Source organism: Cryptotermes secundus, unplaced genomic scaffold (genome assembly GCF_002891405.2).
Source record: "Cryptotermes secundus unplaced genomic scaffold, Csec_1.0 scaffold318, whole genome shotgun sequence".
Lineage (NCBI taxonomy): Eukaryota > Metazoa > Arthropoda > Insecta > Blattodea > Kalotermitidae > Cryptotermes > Cryptotermes secundus.
Window position 1 is genome coordinate 1,441,392 of NW_019730108.1, and position 26,667 is coordinate 1,468,058.

The 26,667-nt window shown below is 45.7% G+C and overlaps 1 protein-coding gene across 1 annotated transcript; it reads right to left on the minus strand.

Moving 5' to 3' along the window:
- Positions 1-2,325: 2,325 nt before the first annotated feature.
- LOC111866131 (zinc transporter ZIP1) lies at positions 2,326-19,198 on the minus strand. Its single transcript, XM_023854776.2, has 2 exons — positions 17,975-19,198; positions 2,326-2,775 (listed from the first exon to the last, which is right to left on the minus strand). Exons 1-2 carry the CDS (start codon positions 19,098-19,100, stop codon positions 2,696-2,698), a joined length of 1,206 nt encoding a protein of 401 aa, XP_023710544.1. The 5' UTR covers positions 19,101-19,198; the 3' UTR covers positions 2,326-2,695.
- Positions 19,199-26,667: the final 7,469 nt, after the last annotated feature.

Consider the following 26,667-nt stretch of genomic DNA (forward strand, 5'->3'; position numbering starts at 1 on the left):
TATCGGCTATGTCCTTCAGGTGGGAAGATACGCGGGAAATGTGAGGTTATGTACGGCAAAGCGACCCTGAATGTGGAGCGTTACGTCAGCTGACGCAACAGTCGGACGATTGATTAAGCGAACAAGACGTAGAGCACAAGTACGGACAAGGTACTGCACCAGCAGCGTTCTTACAGACAGCCACACACGGTTGTGTCTCGCTTCCTGCACATACCGGGTACACCTCAGCCTACTTCCCTTATCTTCAAGAAAGGGAAAGCCGGCTTATGAGGTCACCTTGCTGTTTCTGTGTTTGCATTCCCCCTATATGCTTCGTTTTCTATGCGGTCCGTGAAGGGGCAGGCATTAGCGAAGTTCGTTGAGGCTCTATTCTAGAAGCCGGAAGGTTGCGGGTTCGATTCCCAATACGTTTATTGCATTTTTTTTCATTTACCTAATTATTCCAACAGCACTGTGACCCTGGGTTCGAATCAGCCTCTAACAGAAATTAGTACCAGGAATCTTCCTTGGGGTAAAGGACGGCCGGCGCGTAAGGCTGATAACCTTGCCATCATCTGTGCGCCGATTGTCTAGAAAATGTGGAAGCCTCGACGTCACAACCCTATTGGCCTCCACGACCTATTACAGAGACAGCTTTATTCAGACCGTGTATTTTCAAAGGAAAGTGGCCGATTACTTCTTCCCAGAACTTCTTGTTTCCAAAGGGGGCAGCCAGTCCTGCAAGGAGGGGAGACCAGAGATGTTACTTACGAACATACATCAAGCCCTCTAACAGTGTCTGTACCGCTAGCTCGGAGGTAATCAGGATAGGAGAATATTAAAAATGCATGTTTAATTTCTGGAATTAGTATTTTGTGTTCAGCTTTTTTTTTTTTCAAATTTAATTTTTAGAAAAATCCTAAAGGGGCAGATGATCGGCTTGCTCCCCCCCCCGAGACGATGCTAATGGCGTGGTGGTGCAGTGAACGACACCATCAGAGGTAAAAAAGAAAGGCTGTACTGATTTTAATTGCAAATCGCGTCAGTTTAGTGGGGCATATCTAACTATGCGGTCAGTAGTCGTCCAAGTCCCAGAGTCATGAGAAAAATATGGTCGTGAGTCCCGCGGGACCCGGACCCAAGAATGACCGTGCTGGCGAGGACCAGCAGTAAATGAGCCGACCTAAGTATGTGCACAAACTGTTCAGTCCGGTTGGTTCGTTACACAGAAAAATATTTCCGAGTTTCCATGATAAAAATACGCTTTTCATTTATAATTCCATCACATTCATTTATTGGTTCGGAAACAGGTTTTCTTAGATTAGGGTTTCAATTGGTCTTTTACATTGATCGATCCCAGAACGGACACGAACCCGCGCGGCTTGCAGTAACTCCAGTGAGTGGGTTTCACACACAGACTGTGTAAGACCGCCCGAAACTGAGCAATGTCACGGGTTTTAAACTGGAGAATTTGGCGGCCTTTCTCGAGACCTGAGAAATTCAACTGTGGCGTGATTCGGCACTTTCATAAGAGCAGACGAGATGCCTATGAATGTAAAACATCAGCTTTTGGCATTCAGAATGAATAACGTTCGGGAATTACAGGGTTTTTGCATTTTGTGCATCGTCCGGGGTTCCAAAGTACACAACGTTTCGAAAACTGGATCTGCTTCCATCGTCAGGTAAGGTAAGAGACACCTACTCTCTTGGGTCCGTAGTAGGTGTCTTCTCCCCTCACCTGACGGTGGAAACAGATCAGGTTTCCGAAACTTTATATTCTTTGTTACATTTTTAGAACTCCGAACGGTGGACAAAATCCAAAAAGCCAGTAATTCCCGAATGTTATATACCATCGTCAGAACCTTTTAGAATCCAATTGATATTAATAATTCTCCGTGTACTGAATCTGCCGACCTGAAAGTATCTTTTTTTTTTACACATACTTGGGTATGTTCCACACAACTTGTAAGATTTTTCATTCAAATCCATAGAACCTGTCATTTTACTTTTGTTTTTAATTTATTTAATTTTTACTCCACCCTGATACATAATTACACGTATATATTATATATTTATATACAAATATATACACTCGTACATATTTAATTTTGAAGAACGCCATCTTCTGGGATGTGGCGCAGTGTAGATATTATATTAACCGAAGTTTCGGAGGAACGTATCGCCTACATCTTCAGGGTAGAAGAAACAAGAAGAAAAATCCGCGAGCGAGAAACCAGCGTGAGCAGCACCTGCTCGCGCTACTTCCTCGTTCCCGGATTTTTCTTCTTTTTTCTTCTACCCTGAAGATGTAGGCGATACGTTCCTCCGAAACGTCAGTTCACACAAGAGTCATTCGGCACCACATCCCAGAAAACGGCTTTCTTCATAGTCACCGCCGTGAAAACCTCAAATCTTACATATACACGAATACTATGTAAACTACACAGGATAGTCTACATAGAGCTAAATGAGTTGTACGTAGAATGATTATGAATTGTGAAATATTATTACAGCATTGAACTTGACAGACTGGGGGGGGGGGGGTCCTACAAAATCTCACTGATGACAGCTGAAACGCAGCCGAGACTCGACCCCAGTATCTCGCATGTTCAAGCCGTCCCAGAGCTTGAACTTGCTTCACGTCTTCTTGTCCAGTGTGTCCGTGGCAGCAAGACATGTCCGACCGCACTCCCAGTCTCTGCACACAGACTCTCTGCTAATGGTGGGGATGTGGGTGATCCGTAGTGTGATCATGATCATGATCGTCACCGTGGCCGTGGCTGTGATTGTGACCAACTGAAAACAAACCAAACGCCTGCTTAGCTGAATATATATGAAAACCTTACATACCCAGACACGGAGCCGGGATAGCAACATGCTGGACAACCGGGTTCAATTCCCAGCAGGCGCAAGGGACTTCTGTTTACTCTGGTTCTGGGGCCCACACAGCTTCCTGCCCAATGGGTACCCTGAGTATAAAGCGGCCGGACCGTGAAGCTCACCACTTACCTCCACGTAGTACCGACGTCAAGAAAGGTGGAGCCATACTTGTACTCCCCCATACGTCTTCATAGCATGGTGCCTCATCACTTAAGCACAGAGACAACTTTACATACCGAGAAACTGGTCTAATTGCAAATCGCAACTCAATCAAAGCAACAGAGATATAGAAATAACGTTTTTATACGTCCGTCTCTTGCAGCTTTAACGCCGTTGTAACTCAGACACTTAACAATAATTTATTCATTTGTTTGTAGCTTATTTATGGTCAGACAATGTAGCGTCGAATGGCAGGATGACTGTTGGAAGATGAATGTGTTGGTGTGTGAACGGAAGTGAGCGTGTTCCCTGGTTCCAGTGCTTGAGGTTAGCTCTTACCAAGGGACCCAACAGAGTAGGTGTCTCCCCCATCACCTGAGGACGGAAACAGATCCGGCTTCCGAAACGTCGTGTTCTTTAGAATACCGGACAATGGGGAAAGTCCAAAAACCCTGTAATCCTGAGTGTTATACACCATCATCAGAACTCTTCAGAGTCTATATGATTGATTTCAGTTGTGTTGGATTTTTTCCCTACTGATTTTCAGTTAACTTCATTTGGTCGGTTCTGAGCAACGCCAGAACGAGCTCCTGATGGTATCTACATTCTTGCTATAATAATTTTAGTTCAACAGAAAAGCGAGAACAAACTACGCCCATTCATATTGTCAGACTGCAGTACAATGAATCGAGAAACAAGATATCACATTTATCCCCCGTTTCCTAGCAACGTTCGGACGCATGCGCAGCAAGTTCCTGATGGCCCTACTGCCGTTTGTGTTGTGCATCCCAAGGCAGTATTCAGCGCTGTGGATTTATTGCCCAAGTTGTAGATAAAGAGCACACAAATCTCTGACGTGCTTCCATTTCAGAGGTCTCTGCACGATTCTAACTTCGGATGTTACGATGTTGCGACGTTTCGACGTAAATCGCAGTCGCCATCTTGGTTGTCTCGGCGATTGTAATGGAAGCCGAAAAGTTGTAATAGCCTCAACATACGGCGTGGCTAAACCCCGAACGCCGAAATTACTCATACAAAGTACTATAATTCATTTTCTTTCGTATATTGAAGAGAGGCAGTATACCATAAACCGGGAGGTCGCGGGTTCGATTGCCGATGAGGTAATTGGATTTTTTTCAGTTGATCGACTCAGCCTCTAACAGAAATGATTACCAGGAATCTTCCTGTGGGCAAAGGAAGTAAGGCTGACAACCTCACGGCCATCTGTGAGCACATTGTCTAGAGAAAATGTGGGAGCTTCGACGTCTCCACGGCCTGTGCGTAAGGCTTAGGTTCTCGGCAGGGGCAAAGGATTTTTTCTTTTTATAGTGCCCAAATAGGCCCTGGGGCCCGTCCAGTCTCTTATATTGTGTTCCAGTTGCTTCTGGGAGTAAACCGGCTGCAGTGTGAAGCTAACACCTCCACCGAGTACCGAGGTTTTTTTATTGCTAGCGGGGTTGGACTAAGTCCCTTGTACTGCGGCCACTTCTGGCCTATTCTACCAGCCCCGGATGATAGGTGAGGGTGATTGTGGAGCAATTGGTAGAATGAAGATTGGCAGGAGAAACCGAAGTACTCGGAGAAAACCTGCCCCAGAGCCACTTTGTTGACCACAAATCCCACTTGATCAGACCCGGGATCGAACCTGGGCCACCGCGGTGGGAAGACAGCAACTAACCGCCTGAGCTATGGCGCGGCCAAGAAGAGATCTAACCCGGAGAGTGGGTTTAGAATAATATATTCCAGTTCAAGCCATGTGCCTTCTTCAGTTGCATTCTCCTATCCATATTCGTGTGCGCGTGTGTTTGTGTGTCCCCACGGCCGAGCCCCTGCAAACACAGCAGTTAGCCTTCGGATTCCAGAAAAGGCGAGGTTGCCTCTTTTAGTGATATTATGTTGCCAAGAAGGACTCCACTCCCCCGAGTCACTTGCGTAATCGTATGGCTTCTGTAGTCAGCAAAATGTCATCAAATGCAATGTCAAATGAACATTTTGAATGACTGAAATGCAGACGCCCAGTTCTGAAGTTGTTGCATTTTCCAAAACAGAATTGCGAGCACTTCGTAGGATTTGAGGTTCTGACACCGATGGTTACGAAGAGCTCTGAGATGTAAAGCCACGTAGTCCGCTGGAACTCAACCCACCGTTTCGGAACAATATTTCGCCACCATCTTCATGCTCGAAGCATCGTGAAAGCAGGTGGCAAGTAGATTTTCCTTGGCTTATTCTTCGGCCCTGAAAATTGAGGCGTTATGTTCCTCCGAAACGTCGGTTCAACGGACTGCACGGCGTTAAATCGCAGAAGATAGAACCCTTCGGAATTAACTTCGGTTCGTTACTGTGTAAACACTTGTTACGTAATGTTTATGCTGAGATGCTTTCTTTACAAGATTGCAAAATCCTTCTCTCGAGTTTTTACGTGTATCAGTACAATGCTAACCTACTGAATGTGACCCCCCCCCCATATATACTATATACGTATATATAGCAAATCTCTAAATCTGCCGAGAGCTGCGACGCCGAATGGCGCACGGAAGCCTCTGATATTGTTCCCCTGTGCATCATGAAAGCAAGACGTTTGGTGCAAAAACGGTTTAGCTCCATATCCCATGCCATTCAGCCAGAGCTAAATTCATTTTGACTCGGTTTCGTAAGAGCGGGACTCGCGCGTTGGACTGGAAAGCGATTTACTAAGCATTACACGCCATCCCACTGAAGATACTGTCCACTTACTTTCATTCATGTACTGGTCGCTCCCTGCGAATCATTTCCAGATACGTCTGTGGTTGCCCTAGTTACGGATATGCATCTCGGATATTGTTACGTATTATTTCCCCTGTGGAGGTGGGTTGTAATACCTCCACCGTAGCCCTGCGAGTTGTAAGGGAAACTGGGCCACATAAATACAGGGACCTGGTCCGCCATATTGGGGCTTGGACGCAGGGCTTACGACCTTGCTCTGTAGAACAGTTACTGTCACGAAATCCAAAGAAATGAAAGCTGGATGCAGTCTAGCAGAATCTTCTAAGGAAGGCTGTGGCTCAAAAAGTTTTATTATTATTATTATTATTATTATTATTATTATTATTATGTGACATGTAGACCAATTTCTAGGCAACGCCCGAAATACGCTCACGCAACAATAGGAAATTTATTGCAAGAATTGTTTTCTATGTAGTCCGCGTCATGCCCATTGCTAGGCAACAGGTCGCTAAACACGTTCCCCCAGAAGCGTACCGTGAGAACAATAGGACGTCAATTTCTAGGCAACGGAGCGGTAAACACTCCTATGAATTGTTCAGAGCCGGTGTTTTCCTTGGGTTTCGTGCAGTGTGGTTATAAGAGAGTCGAGTTCCGAAGTTGGTAGTACTGTGTAGAAGTACGGAATGAGAAATGGGGTAAAACAGAGTCGGCCTGCGAAAAACAAGACTTTATGAGTGTTCTAGGAACAGTGAGACTCTTATAAACCCGTTTCCAGGATACGACTAGTGAAGACTGAAAAGATTTAGCGTGTCCTAATTATTTTTGAAGTGGGTAGACCAGCGATAGCGCTATAATTAATTGTGATTAAGAGAAATTGTAAAAGTAGGTGTTAATATATCCAATCAGTGAATCCATAACCCGTTATTATTAGTCACGACTATAAATTCGTGCCATTACTATTATTATCGTAATTATTGTTATTATATATGTTACCATATCACAGGTCGAAACCTCGCACCTAAGGCCCATCATATACTGGCTTCGTGAAAAAATGCATTTAAAAGGAAATTATAACCGCTGATGTTTTTAAACACAGGAGGGACGTCGCGTTTCCCTTACTTCCATTTGTGGCGAATCTTTCGGTTTCTGAAGCGGCAGACAAACCCGTATTGTCACATAGACAACTCAGTGCTCCCACACGTGTAATTTTCTCTTCAAGCTACACGCCACACTGCGGCACGCGATTACGCACGACGAGAAGTGAAACTGTTGGACATTTGTGCCCGATGTTTTGAGGTCAGCGAGCTTCGGTGTGTACATGGGAGAACAGACCGGGCGTTACACCCGGGTACTCGCCCCCCTGGGTCTGCGTGAAGTGGGGAGGGGGGAGACTGTCGTCTGGGGTGCGACGCCGTGTAGTCTGGTACATGTTTACCGACGTTTTAGAGGGAAAGTAAGCCAAGCACGAGAGCAGAAGAGCTTCGTTTGTGCACGCTTGGTTTATCCTTCGACCCAGAAGATGGAGGCAGTATCTTCATCCGAAACACTGGTAATATTCTACCATACTACACGGCATCACACCAAAGCAAATGAATCTCTAAGATTTCGAAGGAGGTGACTTCAAGAAATGCCTTCTGGGATATGACGCCGGACAGTCTGTTAGAAATTTACCAGCAATTCGGAGGAGCATACTGTTTCCTTCTTCAAGGCGAGGAACTATATTTGCTACTTTCACGGCTTACTCTTCTGTTTTGCAGATAAGAGGCATAGCCTTCTTTCCCCGAAACGTCGGAAACCTACCACACTACACGGCGTCACAGCTCAGACGATAGTTCCTTCACATTATGGAACTCATTATAAGAAATGGCGAGATGTCACGTGTTAGACAGATGAAGGTTTCATAAATCGAGGTAGTTAATTAATAAGTTATTCCTGTGCTTAATTAAGTACTACGCCATGAAGGCGTATGGGGGAGTAGATGTATAGGTCCACGTATTCTTGACCTCGGAACTAGTTGGAAGTGGGTGGTCAGCTTCGCGCCCCAGCCGCTTTACCCCCCGGTACCCATTGGATATGAGGCTGGGTGGGCCCCAGAACCGGTCTGGACCACGTGGAGAGAATAAAAATCTTGACCCTACCAGGACCCGAACCCCGATCTCTCGGCCGTGCAGCCCGCAGCCAGTCGCTATACCGACGGAGCTTAATTAATAAGAATAAAAATAGTTACTGAGGCAGTTTTTGTTGCGGGTTGAATCATTTGTCCCCTGGCGATGGTGTGCTACGAAGTAACGGACTCAAAACGAAGAGAAATACTTGTGAGATGTGCACATTGCAAAACAGTTCTGTATAGTCCGCTGAAAGTCAACCGACGTTTCGGAGGAAGATTTCGCCTCCATCTTCACCGTCGAAGAATAAGCCAAACAAGAAACCAGCGTGAAGCAAGTAGTACAACGTTTGTTGTTTTAACGTGACTTCGAAGGCTGATTTTTCATTCAATCGTGTTCTCTGGACTACAGTATATTGGTCCAGAAGGTCGTTAGAACGAGTCACAGGAACGGGTTACGCAGTGTATGCCCCTCCAGCAATTGGAATCGCCAGCGAAGCATTGGATTGTTCTGCTTACTTCATTTTTCTTCAATTTTCCGTTCTTTAAGCTTTTGTTCTTGCTCTTTATTTAGGACATACAAAGGTTTATCCTTGTTTAAATATCCATTTCTAATTTATACGCTTCAAGGGAAGTAGTTCCTATGTCTCATGAACTAAGCACATCGCCATGAACGCCATGAAAGTGTGTGGACAAGTGGGTGTGACCATGATACATTATTACAAATATAATCTTTCTGGACATTGTCCATCTTCCTGTTTTTATTTTAAAACAAAACGTTTCGGATACTGAATTCTGTCTCCGTTTTCAGGTGGAACCTACTCAGTTGGGCCCAATCGATAGAGCTTATCGATATCTCCGAACACCTGCACCAACACAAAATAGCATATATAAGCCAAGTACAGCACAAACCATCTGCGAGTGCTAAGAAAAAAACATTAAAACGTTGTTTTAAATAAAAATAGGAAGATGGATAATGTCCAGAAACATAATATTTTTACGCCTTCTAAGTCTCAGCATATACACTGAAGTGATCGCGCAACTCCACGTTCCGGTAGCTTTACCCCCGGGAAAACCTCTCTGAATTTCCTTTAGGTAGAAGGCTAGATGGTCCCCAGAGCCAGTGTGGATGCCATGATGAGGAAGAGACTTTGTCCCCGCAGGTAATCGAAACCTGATTCTGCGGTCTTCCATCCCACAGTGTGGTCAGTATACTGACTGAGCTATCCCCGCTCATTAAATCCTTTAGGTTCTCTGTAGGAATCGGTTTGGGGAATATTTTGTTATGTTTCCCATCTGCTAAGTGCGCCTGAACCTGCTGGAACTCATATGAATATCGGAGGGTTGGAGCCCTGCTGTACGTAGCGTGGTCATGTAGAGATACTGATTGCTTATTTACCGATGCTTTCAGCACCCAGGACTACAGAGTGTGCAGTTGCAAATAGATGACCAGCAGATGAGTAACGAATTGAGCCGTGCCATAGCTCAAGCGGTTAGTCGCTGGCTTCCCACCGCGGCGACCCGGGTTCGATCCCAGATCAACTTATGGGGGATTTGTGGTGGACAGAGTGGCGCTGGGGCAGGTTTTCTCCGAGAGCTTCGGTTTCCCCCGCCAATTCTCATTCCACCGACTGCTCCACACTCATCATCATCTCTCCTCCGTGGCTGGTACAGTAGGCCAGTTAGTGGCCGACGTACCAAGTGGACTCAGTCTCACCCCCACCTCAAGAAACTACAAAAAGTTTATAGTAATGAATTAGAATGAAGGGACAGGGCCTGCTGAGGTACTATACCAGCACTGCATCTATGGACCGAGGGAAAACATGAAGAACCTTGGTCAGGGTAGCCTGTATCTCAATCGAGATTCGAACCGACCACCTCGCGAATACAGGTCTGGAGCGTTACCTCTAGCCGTTACTAAGCAACGACCGCAAGATGGGCGGCTATACCAGGGACGTTTCTGAGAAACGACTCGGTAAGCACGTTCCTGAAACAACAGACACAAACGCAAAGATAGGAGAGCTGTGTTTTCTATGTCTTCCGTGCCGATATGTTATAAGCAAGGAGCAAGGTTAGACCAAGTTCAGTTCTGTACGGGAGTATGTGAAGAGAGGACTTGAGCGCGTGAAGCTGAAACATCTCCACTGTTAGAATCCGTTGCCAGGGAACGACTGGTGAAGCCACGGCAGGCTGGAAAAGCTTTAGCGGGTGCTGTGGTGATCTGTGAATTGTGCAGATTAGCGGTGGCGCTGTAATTGCTTGTAGTTCCGGGTCGTGTGTATAAGTGGTCAGTAAATCCAGTCACCAGTCCATTCCCGTCTATAGTCATGCATACTATACGTGACAATATATATACAAAGTTACTTCTTCGGCTACTACATCAAAAGTGACAAGGTTAAGAATAAGTGGAGTTGTACCTTCACTCCACCATGCGTTATCATCGTGTGGTTACTGATTAAGCACAACTTTCTTCTTCTGTGTTTCGTATTAGGCCCTCTGGCCTGTTCCAATCAGAATTAATCTGCAACTATGAATCTTAGACAGTCGGTAGGACTCCTTGGATGGGAGGGGGGGGAGGTCAGTCCTGTCGCAAGACCGCCATCTACACACAAACACAGAAGAAATAGAAATCCATCAAGTGGGATTTGAACCCACGATCCCAGCACTTGAGCGGTCGGAGACATTTCATGCTTTGCACCGCGGGACCACTGGGAAGAGGAAACTGAAGTTTATGGCCCCTGGTTCAGGCTTTTGCTCTGCTGCCGCTGAGTGTGGACACCACTCCGCATTGGTTCACTGCGTTCCTTCAGCTCTCTGAGGCGTGAAATCCGCCGAAGTAGCACACAGCCATTAACTTCGTACCTCACAGGAAACACACCAAAACTAATTTGTTAATTTTGTCCAAGGATATGATCGCTGTTTGTTCTGACAGTCATATGAAACCCATCAATAAAATCTGCGTGAGAAATTCAGGGCTTTTGTATGTTACAGCCGGCGGTCTTCATGCCCATGCTATTTGTGGCAATACCGGGACTTACATGTTCGCAGTTATCTCAATAAGATAGATTGTCCCTGTTCTCAATTAGTTAAACGCACGCCATGAAGACATGAAGGAATGCAGATATAGCTCCACTTTTCTTGACCTCGGTTAATGGTCAGCTTCACGCTCCAGCCACTTTACTCCCAGGGGAAGCGCACCCAGCAACCACTAGATAGGGCGCTGGGTGGGCCCTAGAGCCGGTCTGCACTCTGTGGAGAAGAGATAAATCTTGAACTGCCTGGAATCGAACGCGGGTCGTCCAGCCCGTAGCCAGTCGCTATACTGACTGAGCTATTGTGACTCCGTAACTAACAACCATGACAAGATTTTAAATGTTTCCTATTGCTGGTGCACAATGGTTTCCTGTAAAAGAGCTTGCAGTGAGGCCTATCCTTCAAGGAGCACAGGATCACATCCTGGCGAGTCCTCACTGGTTAAACGTCATGTGATCCGCGTTTCGAAGCTTTCACTCCATATTGTCTTCTGCATTGTGACGCCGTATAATCTTGTAAGGGGATACTAATATTCTGCCTCCATCTTCACGGTTGTTTTTGAAGATGGAAGCGGTATTTTACTCCGTAACCTTGGTATCCAGCTACAAGACTTCACAGGGTTAAGCAGTCTAAAGGATCTTATCACCGGACGTAAAACTCGGCTTGAAAACGCGAGAGGAGAGAACTGGTGCCGCAGAATTATCAGGATCAGGGGTAGCCAGGCGAGACCTATCGATTTGAAGCTTACGTGAAACTGTGGGTTAAAGTAGCCGGAGAGTTGAGCTCTGTGACGCGAGTGCAACATGTACTCGTATAGTGGCAGTTATTTGCCTGTCTCCGTGCTTTCTCGTGCAGTTCACCCGAAGGGGAACGCCAGAAACTGCATTTCACAACCCCAGCTGTGCACAGAAATATACCTTAAATGCTTTCATATTCAACTGACTTTTCTTATTGTCCCGCCTCTATGGTCTAGTGGTCAGAGCTCCTGGCTACAGATCCAGAGGTCCTGGTTCGATTCCCGGCGCTGCAGATTTTCTGAGAAGTAGTGGGTCTGGAACGGGGTCCACTCAGCCTCGTGAGGATAACTGAGGAGCTATTTCAAGGAAATAGCGGCTCCGGTCTAGAAAACTGAAATTAACAGCCGTGGGGATTCGTTGCGCAGACCACGTGACACCCTCTATCCGCTAATGTTGGCACTAACTTCGCCGACAAGCGGCAGTCGCTCGGTCGATATAGTTCGCTTGCGGACTAAAACCACGGAGTTTGTTTTTGTTTCCTTATTGTTTGCACAAAATTAGCGCACATGCGTACATTTGTATCTGATCAGATTCATCTCTGAAAATACTGTAAGGGTTTCTGTTATATCTAGTTTTGTTCCCGAATGGCTCTGGAACCACCCAGCCTCGCATCCGAGGGGTAACAGCGGCCGGGGCTTGATTCTGATCACATACGCCAGTCTAGTTCTGAAGTCAAGAATGTTGGATGTATACCTCCATTCCCCCATACTTGCCGTAATGCCTAATTAATTAAGCACAGATACAACTTTACCTTTAATTTAGTTTCGTAGGAATCCAATTTAATATCTGAGATATTTCAGTCATTATAGTGACAGCGCTCCTGGCTGGACGGCAGGGGAAACGGGGTTCCATTCCCGACAGGTTACATATTGTTTGTACATAGATAATTTTAATTGCTAATGTCAGGAAATAACGAACAGGCTTGTGTTTAAGTTGTTTGATTTCTTTCAAGTACCACATGCAGGAGTTTTTTCTTGTTGCAAAGATAAATGCCGTAAAGATAATTTCTCGTAACTAATCATTCATATGTAACATAAAACTTGTCTGTAAATTCAGTAGCAGCAGTGCTTCGGCTTTGCAGCAATCTCGAGTGTCCCTTAGACCTTATGTTCCTATGCTCACTTAGAACAACGAGCTAAGGGACAGACAATTCGAAACTCACCTGCTACTGGGACCCACCCACCTTCCTATCCAATGGGTATCGGGGGTACAGCGGTCTAGGCGTGAAGCTGACCACTCACCTCATCTAGTACCGAGTCAAGAATACGTGGATCTATACGTCCACTCTCCCTATACGCCTTAATGGCGTAGTACTTAGTTAAGCATAAGGACAACTTCGCATGTTACTCTCTTGGCCTCTTCGTGCTTTCTTCGGTCTCTGGGCCCTGCCCACGCAAGAAGATTGGAAAAAGTCGGCTCGAAATTTAGGCTTTTCCACTGAGTCGTGTAATTCGGCAAGCAGTTGCTGAGCCCAGCCGTCGCAGTGGAGAGTCGTATTAAACGGAAGCTTTCCGCTTGCATAATTCAGGCAATTTTGATTGGAATTTGCCTATTAACAATTCCGACCGAGTCGCGTGTAAATACTTGTCGCAGAGTGAGACGAATGGGACACTCAAATGCAATGTTCTGTGTCGGACAGAGCAGTCTCCGCTTTGACCGTTGCCTACAGTCGGACGTCAGACGTTATAACTTTGTTTTAAATTCCTAATCTGGTACAGCTGCTTCGGTCTCTGTGGTGATGATAGCGTAATGATGAAAATGTGTCGCTAAATCCACGCAACTGAGACAGTAAAATAAGGCCATAAGTCCCGTAGGACTCGAAACCAAAAGTCAATATACTGACGAGGGCCAGCAGCAATTTAGTAGCGAAATTTGGCAACAACGTAGGGTCCCATTTCGGCATACATACATGTGTAGGAGAAAGTAAAAATCTTTATAATTGGTCTCGACGAGATCTGATGCCATGAATGACTGCTGTCGAGGACCATCAGCAATTTACCTGACCGACCGTCTGAGATTAAGGTCTTGAGATATCTGATGCCGTGTAATGTGGTATATATGTACCAAAGTTATGGAGGAAGCTGCTGCTTCCATCCTCAGGGTAGATTACTCTAAAGCAACAATTTCATCCTATACGTTGATTTTTGAAGCCTACGGTAAATGTGGAAAGCACCGTTTCGTAACTTGCTCCTGTCCGGCGCACCAGTTGGCCCAAAAAGGGCACCTCCCCCCTCCATGAATGTGTTACATGTAAACAAAGTTTCACAACGGCAAGTACTGTATCATGCTACAGGACAGGCGCAGGGCCCAAAGGCATGACGTACCTCGACGTAACGCCGGACAGAAGGCTCGGTCTCAAGGCCCATACAGAACTGGTTCACGGCAAGGCCCTGAGAGCGCCTGTCGGACTGTACTGCTTCTGCAAGGAAGCCGATACTAATGAGGTCCGCATTGATGTGGCGGGACGTAGCCTTCAGAAGCCCCTGACAGCTCCGCGGGAGCAGGTGGCCAGCGGCCTTTACTAGTCACTTCCGAACTGCGACACAAAGCGGACTAGCAGATGGCCTCACAGCGGTGGTTATGAAGTCCGTTGAAAGCCAACATATTGCCTCCGTCTTCATGGCCGAAGTATAAGCCCAGCAAGAAACCAGTGTGAAAGCCAACATATTGCCTCCGTCTTCATGGCCGAAGTATAAGCAAAGCAAGAAACCAGTGTGAAAGCCAACATATTGCCTCCGTCTTCATGGCCGAAGTATAAGCAAAGCAAGAAACCAGTGTGAAAGCCAACATATTGCCTCCGTCTTCATGGCCGAAGTATAAGCAAAGCAAGAAACCAGTGTGAAAGCCAACATATTGCCTCCGTCTTCATGGCCGAAGTATAAGCAAAGCAAGAAACCAGTGTGAAAGCCAACATATTGCCTCCGTCTTCATGGCCGAAGTATAAGCAAAGCAAGAAACCAGTGTGAAAGCCAACATATTGCCTCCGTCTTCATGGCCGAAGTATAAGCAAAGCAAGAAACCAGTGTGAAAGCCAACATATTGCCTCCGTCTTCATGGCCGAAGTATAAGCAAAGCAAGAAACCAGTGTGAAAGCCAACATATTGCCTCCGTCTTCATGGCCGAAGTATAAGCAAAGCAAGAAACCAGTGTGAAAGCCAACATATTGCCTCCGTCTTCATGGCCGAAGTATAAGCAAAGCAAGAAACCAGTGTGAAAGCCAACATATTGCCTCCGTCTTCATGGCCGAAGTATAAGCAAAGCAAGAAACCAGTGTGAAAGCCAACATATTGCCTCCGTCTTCATGGCCGAAGTATAAGCAAAGCAAGAAACCAGTGTGAAAGCCAACATATTGCCTCCGTCTTCATGGCCGAAGTATAAGCAAAGCAAGAAACCAGTGTGAAAGCCAACATATTGCCTCCGTCTTCATGGCCGAAGTATAAGCAAAGCAAGAAACCAGTGTGAAAGCCAACATATTGCCTCCGTCTTCATGGCCGAAGTATAAGCAAAGCAAGAAACCAGTGTGAAAGCCAACATATTGCCTCCGTCTTCATGGCCGAAGTATAAGCAAAGCAAGAAACCAGTGTGAAAGCCAACATATTGCCTCCGTCTTCATGGCCGAAGTATAAGCAAAGCAAGAAACCAGTGTGAAAGCCAACATATTGCCTCCGTCTTCATGGCCGAAGTATAAGCAAAGCAAGAAACCAGTGTGAAAGCCAACATATTGCCTCCGTCTTCATGGCCGAAGTATAAGCAAAGCAAGAAACCAGTGTGAAAGCCAACATATTGCCTCCGTCTTCATGGCCGAAGTATAAGCAAAGCAAGAAACCAGTGTGAAAGCCAACATATTGCCTCCGTCTTCATGGCCGAAGTATAAGCCCACCAAGAAATCAGCGTGAAAGCCAATATATTGCCTCCGTCTTCATGACCGGAGCACAAGCCCAGCGAGAAACCAGTGTGAAAGCCAACATATTGCCTCCGTCTTCATGGTCGAAGTATAAGCCCGGCAAGAAATCAGCTTGGAAGCAGGCGGCAAGCACAGAAATCCGCTAGATGGAATTACGGGGGGAATGGAAGACGGCAAGTCAGTTCCCGTTGGCTCGCCCGTAGGACGGATTGAAACCGCCGGTACCGATTGGATCCAACCCGACCACCGAGCGAACCAATAGCAGACAAGTACAGGGTATCAAGCCTACGGGGTGAAGTGTGTAAGGGAGAGGTCAGTATGCGAATGTTATTGAAAACAAGGAACGTTCAGTTGCACGTGACATAGGCGGGGCACAGGCTCTCTGGGGACCAGAGACCCAGCCCCTCAGGACTGTTTGAATGTGTAGAATCCACACACACAGTTGCTCCGGCCATCTTGCACGTGTTGTTTCCGAACGCTACTGAAATATGACCTGGAGCCATCGTAGTTTCTAAAGAGAGAGAAGGGGGAGGGAGTGAGAGATATTACATTTTGGGGGGGGGATTCCCAGCCAGTGCCCACTCGTCCTTCTGGTGCAGGTATTGCACATAATCGGAATTTATTTCTATATGACGTTGGAAAGGCCGCTTTGTAGTGACATTTGTTCTAATATTGGGAGGGATAAATTAGAGTTGCATGTGAAGTCAGCAGTGCCACGTGGAGTTGCAAGCTTACAGCCGCGGCTGCAACTAACCAAGGTATGGCATAAGCTGCTGTACGGAGCCTGAACTGAAATCATGTGTATACATGTGCACATGCGTGAGGTAAAAGTAAAGTTGTCCCTGTGCTTAATTAATTAAGCGCCAAGCCATGAAGACATGCAAGAATGGAGGTATAGCTGTACCTTGCTTCACTTTGGCAATAGATGAAGGTTAGTAATCAGCTTCGCGCCTCTGCCGCTTTACCCCCAGGGTAAGCGGCACCGGTATCCATTGGCTGGGTGCGCCGCAAGCTGGGGAGAAGAGAGAAATCTTGCACTGCCGGGAATGTGACCCGGGCCTGCAGAATGTATGAAAAGTTTAAGCAGGAGGCAGAAGGAATTTGTTGCGTATTTGGCAGTTTTCGGCTAAGACTTTCGTCATAAAGAACGCCCCTAGGCTAAGGATGTGAGCATGAGACCCGAAGGGATTCAACATCAAGGTGGCCATACTAACTGACCGTAAGTTGCAACATGACATGAAGTTAGACTCTGCTCACGCCTACCATGAAGATGGAGCCAGTAGGCATCACCGAAAGCTCGGAAACACTGCCTACATCCACACTGTGCAAATATTTAATGTCAGAATCAAGAATGAAGGTGAACGGTACGGTTTGGTACCCAAGTCAAGTGCCTTGTCTGCTAACAGACGCTGCCGAATTGAATGCTATACCGTGATATACCCCCTCCCTCCGTGCAGAGATAAGGACAAGGTTTCACGGTTCCAAGTCCAATTGTTCCGTCCTTACTCACATAACAAAATTTGATGTCCTTCGTCCTGTGGTCATGTTGCTATGGGGGCAATTGTCACCATTGCCAAGTGTCGCTACAAGAATCATCATGTTAAATGGGTCCCTTGTTGGCCGATGGAGGGTAACTCATCCGTGAACAAGCAGCTGTTCTCCAGCTTTGGGGTTGGGCAGGAGCTGTCAGCCTCTCCCAGCACAGTAAGTTTCGGGCAAAGCCGATACAGCCTCATTTTTATTGCATGGGTTTCTGTCCGCGTAGTTATAACATTTTACGAAGAATTTATCGTTCAAACTTAGATTATGTATACGTTAAATTTGTCAGATATAACCTCAATGTTCTGTGTCGTCGCCATGTCCATATCTGTTGACTTACAAACAGCATTTCACGCGTAATATGTGTGACTGTTTCTCAGCACTAATCCTCACATGGCTTGCTGCAATGCTTCATTACATACTGCCATAAAACCGGAAAATAATCCGACTTTCCGCACGGGCGCCATGATGTTATTATTTTGTTTCAGAAGTTGCCTCGACACAAATCTCATATCCTTCCGGGACTTACAGCTATACAGCATTTCAGGACGCTAGAGTATGTGGCGACAGTATATCTCCCACCGCATAATTTCGCAAGTCCGCCATGTTCTTAACAGTGCTTGTTGGAATTTAGAAGACTGTGGCATTGTGGTGGCCCCCAGTTGCATAACGATCATACAAAGACTCGTGAAAATTGACATGGAGGGACACACATACACACAGACAGTAAAATGACGTCATGGAGCTGTTTCTCTTTGTTTTTCTTTCTTAAGGAAGGAAAGTAGGCTAAATGTTATCTTGTGTGTAACATGGAAACTGTGGAAGATATTTCAGATATGAAGGTTGTTTCTAGAAGACAGTTTGATGTGATCTTACCTGCTATGCGCAGACCCAGCATGGCTCCAAATCCGACTAAGATGGCGAGCAGCCTCAACAGTCCAGACTCCTTGCTGTTGTGCTCCTTCTGAAGTACCTCGAAGAAAACCGCGTACAGGATTGTCCCTGTAGCAATGCCCTGAAGAATAGCGTTTGGGACACCCCCATGCCCATCCCCCTCACTGAGCCCTATTCCTATCCCAATGCCGAGCGGTGAGACCAGAGCGAACGTGCAGATGTACATGAGACTGAGAAGGAACTTGGTCCTGGAGCTGACGAGTTCGACACCCACACAAAATGCAAGGACCAGTTTGTGAGAAGACGCAGCACCCAGCATGTACCACACGTAGCTAGTGCTAGTCTGTAGTCCTATTGCAAGTCCTTCGAACAGTTCGTGAATAGAAAGCGCTAGGACAAGAAGGAAATTGCGTACTGACGAGACAATGGTATCGTCTTCTTTAAAATGTGGCACATGGTGTGATGGTATTCCCGCTCTCGTGTCCGGTGTGCAGGTTCCGTTCGTCTTAACCTCTTCCAAAGTCGATGTCGTTAAAGCAGATGGATAGCCATGTATGACCTTAAGTGACGAGTCATCTTCACATCCTTTTTGAGTGTCCTCTGCGTCCTTCTCCAAGCTCGATCTGCTCCCGGAACATTTCCTTATGCTGAAGCTCCTATGGAGAACTTCGTCCGCTTCTGAGATGGCTGCCTCGTCTCCATGCCCGTGAATATACAGATGCGTCAGTTCCTCCAGTAGGTACATGATGAAGAACCCGCAGCACATCAGAAGTTCTGGGAGGCTGACGCTGGTTTCTGCAATTTCACTCTCTGCCTGAAGTTCGGATATGAATTCTCTCACTTCAGGCAGCATATGGAGGAACATTGTGGACAAGAGGGCGCCTCCCCCGAAACAGATCAGCAGTGACAATATCAGTCGAGAAGTTCTGGAAGTGTCGAGGCTACCGTCCGTCTTCCTGTTCCACCCGAACCATGCGGACAGTGCTGTAGGGATCATACCTAATATGAACGTTGCCACGGACAAAACAATCATGGAAACGACTTTGGCTGTCACAATACCTTCGTCTTCTTCGGGGTCAATTGGAGCTTCGGTAGTGTTATGTTCCATTGCTGTCTTGGCGGAAGATTGCAACCGAGAGTTGCAGAAGAGAACTGGAAACGGCAGTGTTTGCAATGCTAGGTGCTCTGTAAGTGAGAACGGGTTTATCCCAGTTATGCTGTCCCTATATCAACAAAAATCCGCATCGCATATCCTTTACGAATAGCATAGTTTATGCGGTTTGAGCATGCGCAGTGATAGTTCATTTCATCTTAATGAAAACACATTGAAATGATTGGTTACCTGATTCTTATCAGACGCCCCTCTTAACCAGCTGAAGAGGTGAATGTTACAGCTTCTATGTTTATCTGCTGTAACGCTCCGGCACAATTTGGTAAGTGTCCGCTTACACTTCGCCGTTTTAAGTGTGTGAGGGATACGTGTGTATACGGTGTATGCATGGTTGCTACATGTACCAACTGCTTTAATATTAAAAAAAAACTCTGAATTTTCACCACAGTATTTATGTTTAATTTAGTTCGAAAAATAGACACTTAACCATTTGCCTAAACTGAATTAACCAAAAATTGTTTTTGTAAGTGCCGCACGTTTTCTACGAAGGGCTGAAATTTTAAACATGATAATAAGAATTGTAAGATTTGAGGTTTTCACGGCCGTGGTTATGAAGAATGCCATCTTCTTGGATGTGGCGCTGTGTAGATATTGTGTTAACCGACGTTTCGGAGGAAAGTATCGCCTCCATCTTCAGGGTATAAGAAATCCGCGAGAGATGAGCCAATGTGAGCAGGTGGCTGCAGACTGCATCAACGATTTTACAGACGTGGAATAGAAATACTTCCTTTAAGACAGGATTTAGTCTAGACCAGTGTAATTAGATCACACCGACGCGACGCGACGCGACGCATAGTCCTCTTGCGTGACTTCCCATCTGTCATTCTCTTTCAACAATTAAGAACACGGACACACAGTTTACAAATTGTACACATATCGGTTCACGAACTCCGAACGTTTCTTCAGAAGCATACAATTCACGTCAGGCTTATGAACACTTTATCTACACGTGAGGAACCCCTCGAAACTTGCAAAGCAGTGTCGCCACACTGTTACCACGTGACCTCATCAAGCGTCTAGGCGCAAGAACAGCCTGTATTGTTGACTTGTTGACGTTATAAATATTCAGAGCTTTGTGTGTCGTAAGCTGCATCATAATTCATCAGAGGATGTTGACTTCATGTAAATTCCCCTATGCGGTCCCCGTGCTGCATTGCTTTCAGGCCAAGTTGCAATCTCCCGAACAATCCTGTTACAAAATGAGTTTAGCCAATGGCGCTACAGGATTCTGTGGGCGTAAGACTCAACTTCTGACTGCGGGGAAGCACCCACTTTCCTTTACCGTGCAAGGAAAAGTAACCATGAATCCAACTAGGGCTTATGACGCCACTAAAAAAAGTAAACTTGTCCCTGTGCTTAACTAATTAAGCACCACGCCATGAAGATGTATGGGGGTGAGGATGTGTAGATCCATGTATTCTTGACCTCGACACTAGTAGGATGTTAGAGGTCAGCTTCACGCCCCTGCCGCTTTACCCCTGGTGAAAGAGCTCCCGGTACCCAATGAATAGGAGGCTGGGTGGGCCCCAGAGCCGGTCCAGACGAAGTGATTATTTGAAAATTAAATCATAACTATTTTATTATTATCAGCCAATATAGAAACGCATTCTTCTGTAAGAATATAAGAAGTTTATTTCGGGTGATTTTTTCAACAGTAAACATTTATTCCATATTTCTCGACCAACGTCTTTCCTGAAATGTGGGCCCGCAAAACATTTGCAATTTTGAATCCGACGTCTCAGCTAAAAAACTTGACCACCTAAAATCCCAGACCTACTTATATTCATCCTGAGGATGGAAGTAACAGTTTTGTTGGATGCGCTGGTCTGAACCTACAACAATTCTTGGTGTCGCGACCCTGAAAGGCACGGATTGAAGACGGAAAGATAATCATGAGTGGTGATTAGATAAAAGTAGACAATGAGGTGGGTCGCGGTTCATTTCAAGGTCATATTCCTATCGCAGAATTCGCCTTGGAAACCACGCAAAACCTCAGTAAGATTAGACAGTAGTTCAATTCATTTTCGAACTATTTTTGTATGGCTAGTGGGGTGGGACTAAGTCCCTTGTACTGCGGCCACTTCTGGCCTACTGTACCAGCCCCCGTTGATAGGTGAGGGTGACTGTGTAGCAATTGGTGGAATGAAGATTAGCAGGGGAAACCGAAGTACTCGAAGAAAACCTGCCTCAGCACCACTTTTTCCACCATAAATCCCACTTGACCAGACCCGGGATCGAACCCGGGCCGCCGCGATGGGAAGCCAGCGACTAACCGCTTGAGCTATGGCGCGGCCGTATGTTCGAACTAAGTACTCCCCCAAGTTAGACGGGAGCGCTATCACAGTAGCTACCTCCTCTACGTGTTTCACATGTGGTCACAAACGAAAGAAATAAGTACATTAATGCTAAACCCAAATCTCGATGATTTCTGTCTGCATAATACAGAACATCTTTCGTTTGAAGAAACGCTTATTTAGTTAAAGAAATCTTATTTCCCACATTTTCCCATTACTTTGTCATCAAATACGTACGTACCTACGTATTGCTCATTCCTGTAAACTTTCTCATTTGTAAATATGGTAGTAATTATTTTCAGTCTTATGGAATATTGTTTCTCTGTTTTGTATTTCCTAATTTATTTTTGTTTCTCCCTCGTTCTGAACGATATCATTAATCCGCAATTAATATCATAGCGTGTGTAGCCGTCGCTATGCAGCGATCGTGAGATGGGCGGTCATACCAGCTCAGTTTCTGGACAACGGCTCAATTCTGTACAAGAATCTGTGAAGGATGGACCTGAACAGGGAAGCAGAGGCATAGCCATTGTTAACGTCCGTTACCATGAAACGTCTAGTAGCAGGCTGGAGAAGACTTAGCGTGTAGTGATTTATAAAGTGTGGAAATCATCGATAGTGTTATAGTTATTTGTAGTTACGACCTGTAAGTGGTCAATAAATCTATTCACCAATCCAAACCCCGTGTATAGTCACACAAATACGTGACAATATATATGAACTACGAAACTTCTGCGATAATTTCGAACCTTCGAATCTGTAAATGTGCCTTGATTTTAAGGGTGAGCTCGCGCTGCAGCTATCTTCGGGCCGCGTTCTGTCTTAGAGACTTCGTTGACTGATTTAGCCAGCGATCTAGAACCAATATTCTGAAACCTCTCGCCATGTCTAGTTCTGCCTGTGTCAGTAAGAACTGGAGGTGCCTTCTTGAACAGCTTGCAGTGTAATATCTCGCCTATGAGAATGACAAAACCTACGAGACTCCCCACGCCAATTCCATATAAAGCTAATTGTATGTGAGATACGGAAATTACAAAATAATCATTGCCATCTTGAATAAAGTCCGCAAAATTAGGAAATATACTGGGGTGATGAGCCGCAGCTGACAGTTTATAGTCCATCTTCAGGTCGTTCCACCATTTCCCGATTAATCCCGCTTGCAATATCCCATGAATGACATCATTAAATGAATCAACAAGATGGCTGCCCTTTGCTAGATGCATTGCAAAACTCAGTCTGTAGATGGCTACATCCACAGTGCACAGCTCAGGCTTCTTGATAATCGACGTGTAATAATCAGTGTGAAAGCTGTGGTCAATCACTGCGAAGGTGTTTGCGCGTAGAAGATCGTAAAGGCAGTGCTCTGTCGTTTCGCATTCGTCTCTTCGTAACTTTATTCCAGAATAGAAAGATGGAAGTGAAAAGTTCAGATAGTTGTCATTTTCCTTATGGTAATTGTACACTAGATCAGATTTGTACAGTTCTTCCAAAGTTCGTATCCTTTCCTTTACGCCAGGATCCACGAGGAAGCTCCTGAAATACGTCTGAAACAACGTGCTCATGACAAAGCAGTACCAGACAAACAAACAGAAGTATGACCTGACTTTAGTTGTTCGTGGCATATCCGTAGCTGCCATGCCAAGAACAACGGCCCATGTGTTTTGGATGCTATTATGTATCGTCATGTAGCTCGGAGATTCCTTCGTCGCAGTTCCGTCTGCACGTTTCACTCCTAACCACATCACAATAACAAACAAAGCGAATACAACCCCAGTCATTAACCAAACTGAAACTGTGAAAATGTCTGCAACCTTTTCCATTCTCGGAACTCGTTTCCCACACGGCACGTACCAGCTCATGTAATCGTCGATGTATGATACAGTCGAATCTGCAAAAGGGTAGACTAAAAAGTGCAATGGGTAAGCACCAAATGTTACATCTGTATTGCCAACCGCTAAATCTTCGAGCATTTCAACGCGAGACTTTAAACCAAACCCGGAAATTGGCATAAAAACAGGCGTCAAATTTAGCGCCTCCAAAATGAGTTTGCAACACTCTGCTTCCAGCCCATAGTACTTGTATCTGACTATGTTGTCCCCGTCAGTGTAATTTTCTTTCATGACAAGTGGTATCAAATCTATCGCAGATACTTTCAGTGGGCAACCGTGGAACTTTTTGTGAATTCTTGCGGGAAACAGAGGCACTTCTTTCAAGAAACGACCCCTGTCTTCGACAATGCAACTGTCAATAAGGACAACTTCCTCAACATCTGCACATTTCACTTCGGACTGATAAGGGAACCACGTGTATAAATCGAAGATGGGCGTTTTGGTGTTCCGTTTACGAACATCCCTCGCGTACTGTATGTCTCTGGTCTGCGAAACTAGGACAAGTACATTCAGAATCCTGTAATATTTCCAAAGTTCCTTCGTAATGTTCAAAGTCACTCCCACTGTATCCATAAGAGGTTCATCTACTACGACCAGGAATTTTGCTCTGTTATTCCACGTGCCCATATTCTCCAGGGCACTCAGCTGATCGTTTAGGTTGCCCATCAGGACTTGCACGTCTCCTCCAGACCACAGAAGAATTATGTAGCTGCCCATCTTCCAGTAGTCGTCATATGCTACCCCTAGTGACGCACTAGACGGACGCGTTGTCGTTATTTGCCACAGCAGTTTCTGGTGCAGATGCTGTAGTGTCGGCTGTAACAAATGCCTCTCGCTGTCCGTCTGGAAGTGCGCGAGAGCTCGCTCAGGGTTCCCGCTACCTTTGTCAGGATATGACACAGATATAGCTCGGCCATGTGCGAAATGTTGCGTTGCGGTAATTCCAACACACTGCGCCATGTGGCTGTGCTCTAGGCTCAGGAGATCGTGGGCTTGTGAAACGAGTGTTACTCTCAGGACCCCAAACAGTGCCAATGTCAGTAACCAGAGCATTGTTGCTGTCTTCCTAAAATGAAATAAGAATGAAATCAATCTCTGACATATGAATTCATTCCTTACAGAGGTATTCATAATTAACAGACTGACTCCATGGAGCTCAGCCCTTCTTGAGGAGCCGCCAGCTGCTCAGCTACTCAAGAAATTCTCCGCATTTCATGGAACCCGAAAGCCCACCACTGGTCCCTATCGTAAATCAAATCAATCCTGTCTCTCTAGGATCCACCTGATCACCATGCTACTGATCTCTTCCATTCTAGCTTTCTCACCAAAACCCTCTGCATTTTTTCTCTCGCCCATGAGTGTTACATGCCCTGCCCACCTCATCCTCCTTGACTTGATCATTCTAATTATACTTGGAGAAGAGTACAAGTTATGAAGCTCCTCATTATGCAGTTTTCTCCAACCTCCTGTCACTTCATCTCTCTCTGGTCCAAATATTCTCAAACACCCTCAGTCTGTGTTCCTCCCTCAATGGCAGAGGCCGAGTTCACACCCATACGTAACTGGAGGCAACATTACGGTTTCATATGTTTTCATTTTTACGTGTTTAGAGAGCAGACTAGAAGACAAATGTTTCTGAAGAGATTGGTAGCAAGGATTTTAGAAGTATATTTCGTTTGGCGTTTTAATTAAGGTTTCGGAAACCTGCAAATGGAGAGACTGCGTGTCAGCACACAAGCAGGGCGGCTGTGTGACGCAACAGAGAGAGGAGCCAGCAAGTGATGACTCATTTCAAAACGATCTATCTCGATCTTAACACAAGTGGAGAATGCCGCTTGCATTAGCCGATGTCTGTCCGTCTTGTCGCCCTGCAGAGTTAACACATTAAGTGGAAACGGTTCATCGGGCAATCTCAACAAATTTTGCTGCTTTCTGTTCCGCTTGGTTTTACTCACGTTACTCCTGAACGTCAGGATGGAGTTTGTGGCACTCCTGCTTCATATTCGGTAGGCCCCGCCTTCAAGTCTCGGCTTGTAGATATGTTGACTGAAGGCTTTCGTGGTTTTCTTCGATACAGCTAGGAAAATACTGGGGTGGTATAAGACTCTGGCTGCTTCCATCCACTTCAGTTTCTGTCCTTTATTCTTTTATCTCGTACTCATCTGACCTGCTGGCCGCTTGAAACTCCACCAAAACATGGTCAGCCGTGTGTGGTGAGTAGGCTGCTGGTTGGACGGCCGAGGCGACAGGCAGCAACAGAATATGTTCTGACCTCCACATTAATGAGACAGTAGTTCAGGCCGACCCAAACTAGTTTGTAGGGGAGTAAAACTGATCATTCATCACCATCCAGTGCCGAGGTGAAGAATCCGTGGAGCTATATTTCAGGTTCCCTATACGTCTTCGTAGCGTGGTGCTTAACCCTTCAGACACCGAATTTCTTCTAAATAATATAAATTCAGGCCGTACCTCACAGGAAACACATTGCGTCACCGCTACAAAGCCCAAACGATCAATGCTGTTTGAGTAAACAGCCGCTGTTTATTGTGAGAACCGTACGGAACACACAGATACACTCTGTGGGCAGAATGCAGAGTTTTGGTGTGATAAAGCGGATGGTACATATAGTGACCACTGGGCTCTAAAGAGACGTTTTATCTTACCATTACTTACGAAAGGAGGACGTATAGGTGGCCGAAATTGCGCGGACTGTTGCAAGACTGTGTTGAGGCCTCGCACTGTTCCTGCGGGGGTCCGTGTCTTCTCCCTGCTATATCAATATTTAATTTCCTGATCTCCTATCGGTCAACACAGCACAAATTACAAACTGACAGGAAAGTAAGCAAACAATACGATATGGTAGGTCTGAAAGTTCAGTAATGATTTCGGATAATTGCCCCCTTCGCACTCATATCACCATCATCATCGTTTGTGTGTGTTCTTGTTCGGTTGCTTAATTGTTTTATCATTGCGCTGATCGCCATCATGATCGTGTCTTCGTGCCTCATCCTCATAAAACTTCTTCCTCTGGCATGTTTTCCGTCAAAATTAGGACTCCTTGGATGGGGATCAGACCTGTCGCAGGGCCGCTACCTACACATGACAACACAAAAGCGGAATAAACACACAGACATCACATGCCTCTAGTGGGATTCGAACCCACGATCCAAGCATATGAGCAGGCGTTGACATTTCATACCTTAAACCGCGCTACCACTGTGATCGACTGAGTTCTTTCCTTGTATTTCTCGCTTTTACTATTCCTTTATTTTTATTTATCATTATATTTCTTGTACTTGTATTCTCTCTCCTCCTTGTATA

Bases quoted from the DNA above. Each gene is read 5' to 3' on its own strand.
- LOC111866131 (XM_023854776.2), bottom strand. From the start codon at position 19,100: ATGGAACATAACACTACCGAAGCTCCAATTGACCCCGAAGAAGACGAA. The intron at 2,776-17,974 runs GTAAGATCACAT...GTTTGTTTTCAG, and splicing joins GCTGGGTCTGCGCATAGCAG to TTGGTCACAATCACAGCCAC.